At 45.2% G+C, this 6,061-nt stretch overlaps 1 protein-coding gene across 1 annotated transcript; it reads right to left on the bottom strand.

Annotated features, from left to right (window-relative positions):
* Window positions 1-631: 631 nt before the first annotated feature.
* On the bottom strand, window positions 632-3,124 carry LOC109786392 (uncharacterized). Its single transcript, XM_020344961.3, has 3 exons — window positions 2,379-3,124; window positions 1,697-2,087; window positions 632-1,531 (listed from the first exon to the last, which is right to left on the bottom strand). The coding sequence occupies exons 1-3, from the start codon at window positions 3,122-3,124 to the stop codon at window positions 632-634; spliced, it is 2,037 nt and encodes a 678-aa protein (XP_020200550.1).
* Window positions 3,125-6,061: the final 2,937 nt, after the last annotated feature.

The following is a 6,061-nucleotide window of genomic DNA, read 5'->3' as shown; positions in this document are numbered from 1 at the left end:
TATCAATCCAGTAGGAGACCATGCACGAGTCCCTCGCACCTACACAAACAAATAAATCCTCGCAACCAACGCAATAAAGGGGTTGTCAATCCCTTCACGGTCACTTACGAGAGTGAGATCTGATAGATATGATAAGATAATATTTTTGGTATTTTTATGATAAAGATGCAAAGTAAAATAAAAGGTAATAAAAATAGCTAAGTGTTGGAAGATTAATATGATGGAAAATAGACCCGAGGGCCATAGGTTTCACTAGAGGCTTCTCTCGAGAGCATAAGTATTACGGTGGGTGAACAAATTACTGTTGAGCAATTGACAGAATTGAGCATAGTTATGAGAATATCTAGGTATGATCATGTATATAGGCATCACGTCTGAGACAAGTAGACCGACTCCTGCCTACATCTACTACTATTACTCCACACATCGACCGCTATCCAGCATGCATCTAGAGTATTAAGTGTTGGAAATATGCCCTAGAGGCAATAATAAATGGTTATTATTATATTTTAACACCTGAAACAGTAGGAGAGCCTCCTACTGTGTAATTAAATTAATAAATGGGGGGATTTACACATGGATCTGTACATGCCATCCCCTTTGGGGATGGTTGGGGTGGGAAAGTAACAAGTCAAAGGGTAGCTACAAAGGAGGTTAGAAAGGAGATATGTTTATCTCCAACCCTATGAGTTAGGAGAGATAGGTCTTCCTTTAATCTTGAGATCCAGGCTGTTTTTGTGGGTGCTATTCTTCTGAAGACTTTATTATTTCGTTCCTTCCAGATGCTCCAAGCAGCTTGTAAAAATATTGCCATGAACATTGGCTTGTTCCATACAGTTTTAGCTCTGCTTATCCAATCCAATCGTGAGCCCTGAGAACTCCAGCAAATGGCAATATCAGACCAGCAATCCTTGCTGAAAGCACAACCAAAGAAAAGATGTTCAAGTGTTTCTTCCACGTTTGACTCGCAGAGGGGATAAGTATAGTCATTGCCAATGTTGTAATGTCTTCGCTTCAGCATGTTTCTGGTGTTAAGTCTATCAGAAAGAAGCAGCCACCCAAAAACCTTTATTTTCATTGTAACCTTGGACTTCCAAAGCCAGGCATAAGTTTGATGGGCCTGAACCTCCCTGAAGTAAAAGTTGTAGTATTTGCTGGCCGAGTACTTCTGAGTCATCCAAGTGCAGTTCCAGCTATCATTCCTCGAGAGGCTATCGTACAGTTGAATGTCACGTACAAGACGTTGAAGATCTCTAGTCTCTATATGCGCCTGTATCGAAAGCGGTAGATGGAACGTTTTGCGCAAAGTCGTGGCCCCCAAAAAATCTCTAACCGAAATATCCTCCTGGGTGGCGAACGAAAAAGCCCGCGGGTGTGTTTCTGCCAGAATACCATCCATCCAATGATCCTTCCAGAAGAGAATGTCATTCCCCGTGTGAACTTGGGCTTTTGTAATCCCTCGGTAAATTGGCATTAGTCTCATCACATCTCGCCACCAAAAGGACCCGCAGGGATCAGCTGCATGGGGGATCTTGTTGCTATAATACGTGTTCCAAATGAGCTCCACCCAAGGTAAATCCCATCGGTTATAGAATTTGTGGAGGTATTTTAGCAGGAGGGCATCACTTTGTACCTTGATATTAATGACACCGAGGCCTCCCGAAGCCTTGGGTTGGCAAACCATGTCCCAAGCCGCAAGAGAGTTGCAAGAATCCCCATTCTCCGTTTTTTTGGTCCATAAGCATTTGCGTCTGATTTTGTCCAAAAGTTCAATAATGCTCACTGGCAGCTTGAGAGTACAAAGAGCAAAGATGATTAGGGAGGTTATGACCGAGTTGAGGAGTGATAGTTCCCCCCCATAGGAGATCATGTTGAGTGTAGCAGAGAGCCTTCGTTCCACCCGACAAACAAGAGGGAACAGATCTAGCACAGATGGCCTGGTCGTCCCCATAGGCAAACCAAGGTATGTGAAGGGCATCTTACCCACCACACACCCAAAGGTGATTGCAATGTAGTTGTACGTGTCTTCATGACAGTTTATGGGGATCAAAGTAGACTTGTGGAAGTTTATTTTGAGACCGATAGAGGTAGCATAGTCCGAGAGAATATCTTTGATGATCCTTGCTTGCGTTGTGCATGCTGGCATGGCGAGAATAGTGTCGTCCGCATATTGAATGACAGGGTAGTCCGTTTGAATGGTCGTGGGGAAAGGCAGCTGGATTGCTCCTCTAGTGTAGGCGTCATTGATTGCTGCTTGCAGGAGATCCGCCGCCAATACAAATACCAAAGGCGAGAAGGGATCGCCTTGCCGGACTCCGCATTTACAATGGAATTGCCATCCAGGTACACCGTTCAAGAGAACCGCAGATTTACCAGATCCAAAGATGCATTGTACCCAGCCCAGCCACTTGTCATTAAAGCCCATATTCTGCATTATTGTAAGCATGGCTGTATGATCAATAGTGTCGAATGCCTTGGCAAAATCAAGCTTTAGTAACACAATATCTTTCTTAGAGGCCTGGCATTGGTAAATGTATTCAAATGCCCAAGCAAGGCAATCTTGTATGGTGCGGCCTTTGAGGAATCCATATTGGTTTCGATGAATGATGCGTAGGATCACTCTTTCCAGTCGGTTGGCTAGAAGCTTTGTTATGACTTTGAGACAGCAGTTTAGCAAAGTGATTGGTCTATAATCATTGATTGATGATGGGGCATTATTTTTGGGTATTAACGTGATGAAACCCTCATTAATGCATTCAAGATTAAGATTACCATCAAAAAATTGGAAGCAGAGCTTATAGAAGTCATGTTTGATAATGTGCCAACAAGATTTTAGAAACACACCATTAAAGCCATCCGGGCCAGGTGCACGGTCAGCAAGCATGAGCTTAATGACATTATCGATCTCATCCGTGGTGAATGGAACAGTGAGCTCCTCTAACCCATCAACTTTTTTAATAATTCTGTCCAGATTGAATTTCATCTCATGATGTGATGCCGAGCCCAATCTTTGCTTGAAGGTATTAAAGATGAGTGCCTCTTTTCCAGCATGATCCTCCACGATGATGCCATTGTCATTGGTCAGGGAGGCAATGTTGTTAATTCTCATCCTTTCAGAGGCCATTGCTTGAAAGAACTTGGAATTCTCATCTCCGAATTTAACCCAACGTATAGTGCAACGTTTTTTCCAATATTGCTGCTGATAAGATAGGAGACGAAGAATATGTGACTTGAGAATCCTCCTAAAGTTTGCTTCTGGTAATGATAGTGGGCGTTTGTTTTCCAACTCATCAAGTTCAAGAAGTGCCTTATTGGAATTTTCAATGGCAATAGAAAGTCTAGAAATCCCTCTGCTCCAAATCCTAAGAGCATGTCTGAGAGCCTTTAGCTTTCTGCAAAGCACCGTGGCCATATTGTCAGACCGAATCTGTCTGCCCCAAACTTGCTGGACAATATCAAAGAAACCCTGATGCTGTACCCAATAAGATTCAAAACGAAACACCTTTGATCTTGGAATGGAGGTCTCAATTGTGACAACACAAGGTATATGATCCGAAACTGGTCTCCCTAGAGGTTTAACCATGGTCTTGGGGAAAGAAGTGGTCCAATTGGAGATAGTAAAGAACCAATCCAGTTGCTCTAGGAGGGGGTCGGTTTGCATATTGCTCCATGTGAACGATCGACCTTTAATAGGTAATTCAATGAGGGCTTGTGAACGAATGAAATCATTAAAGGTTATCATGTCATTAAGATTACCACCTGGTTTATTGCGGTTGTCGGGGCTTCTGATGTAATTAAAATCGCCGACTAACAACCAATCTTCATGGTGAGGGATGTTTAATTGGACAAGCCATTGGATGAATGCAATTCTTTGTTCCCCCTGGCAAGGTCCATATACATTCACAAGAGTCCAACGGTGAGCGGATTGCATTGATTTGAAAGTGATGACCTGAGCGAAATCAACAGAAGAAACAATATCTCCATGAAAAATGGAGTTGTTCCAGATTGTCACGAGACCACCAGAGGCTCCCCTGGAGGGGACAAAAGCAAATTTATCATAGTGTCTTGGACAACAGGATTTAATGAACGCATTATCAAAAGAGGCCATTTTGGTTTCTTGCAAGCAAATCACAGCACACCCACTAGAGTGTATGGCGTTGGTCAGGGCTAGCTGCTTAGCAGCAGAGTTCAAACCCCGGACATTCCAGCAAAGAACGTTCCAATTGACTGATAGAACCATAAAAAGTAGCGAGAGCAGAAGAAGAAAAAGGAAGGCTAGGCAGAGGCCGAAGATGGCCCCGTCTCCTTATCAGAAAGGAGAGCTTCCTCCGAGAGCACCGCAGCCGGGATGGCACAAAGGGCTGTGCCAATATGCTGAATCACCTGGATTGGGGTAGGCGGTGGTGGTGCAGTAGTTGTTGTCGCTTCATTGTTATCGGTCGTCGTAGCAGCGGAGGCAGAAGGCACAGTCCTTGGCTTGACCTTGGACTTTCTGATTGGCGTGTCTGCAACAGAAGGCAGTTTGAAACCGTCATATTTGGTCGAGCGAGTACTCCTGCGCAAAACAATGGAACAGTCTGGAGCCATAGTCTGTCCTCGACGCCCAACCAAAGCAGAACGAGAAGGCTCAGACAATTCCTCTGGTTGTGTCAGAGCAAGGACTGTCGGATCATCATCAGGTGGCATTGAAGAACCCAAACTAACAGTAGAGCTGGATGAGTGTTCAAGCACAAGTCCTAGGCCCACAGAATCAGAAGATGGAGCAACAGGTATAATACTTGAAGCCATGTCCAGTAGGGGCAAACCAGTAGCAGCAGTTTCCTGAGCCGGAAGCATCCAAGCCGACAGATCAGGCAGCAGGTTCGTGCAAGAAACCGAGGAGGCAAGGTGAGTGGACATGGAAGCTTGGGAAACCACAAACGAGCCACTATCTTCAGAAAGAACCACTCTGATGTCAATGCTGTTGTTTCTAAAACCAAGCCCAGTGCTCCAAGGGCCATAACTAGTAATGATTGGCATTATAGCGGCCGTGAGAAAAGTGTTAATTCTGACAAAAGGAATACCAGGATTCAGCAGCATGGAGGAGATAGTATCTCCCTGGGACATCATCTCAATGTGCAAGCCCGTCGAGGATAGGGAGAGATCAAGTGTTAGAGAGTTGACACGGGGAGGTGCAGCCACAGCCATGGGGGTATCTTCAACAGACAAAGTAGGTTCAGTCTGAGAGCTTTCGCCAGGTACCATAGCAGGTGCAATAGCCGAACTAGTTCCAGTAACCATGGAGTGAAGAACAGTTGCTGGCACAAGAACAAAGCTGTCAGACAGAGTGGCACTGGAGTCTGAGCTAGAATAGGCTGAAATAGAATCATTCCAAGCCAGTCCAGGGCTATCCTGAAGATTGTTCGCAGGCAGCACACCATCTTGCACCTGTAATCCTTCTGCAGCAAGCCATTCCTGAAAGTTATATAAGACCGGTGGAGCTTGAGGAGGAGAAGGAGGCCATTCTCCCCAGTTAACCTGAAAGTGCACATCATTGGCCTGAACACCCTGTTGTCCTCCTTGCTGTTGTACCTCATTAGCAGCAGCGTTCTGGGCAATCCAGTTATGCAGTTGGGCTTGATAAAGCTGTTCGGCAGTGAGTCCCTGCCCATACAGGGGGTGTGGGATACCATCCTCCGGCGGTGGATCCTCGCCCGCCGGCGGGACCTCAGGCAGGTGGGCATTCCAGTCGCTGCTTCTTAACATGGTGACACAAACAGTCCAACTACACCTCTCTCCTCCCAGCTGACGCATAACAAAGCTCTTTGGCACCAAACGCAAGCTAATCACACGGCACTTGATCAACACAATCTTTCTGTCTGTTCTCGGGCTACGCCAAGTAACCAACTCCCCAAACTTGTCCACAGATTTATGAATATAGTGAGAGGTCTGATACTCATGGGGAAAACCATCATATAGAATCCAAATCTGAGGCCCATAGCTAGTCAAGCGCATGTTAATAGCAGCATCATGAGGGACAAAAGAGACTACTGTGTTCATATTTTCATCCTCTTCATCATCA

The sequence above is a fragment of the Aegilops tauschii genome, chromosome 5 (assembly GCF_002575655.3).
Source record: "Aegilops tauschii subsp. strangulata cultivar AL8/78 chromosome 5, Aet v6.0, whole genome shotgun sequence".
Lineage (NCBI taxonomy): Eukaryota > Viridiplantae > Streptophyta > Magnoliopsida > Poales > Poaceae > Aegilops > Aegilops tauschii.
Note: the sequence above shows the minus strand (reverse complement) of the source record. Positions and strands in the feature narration are given on the sequence as shown.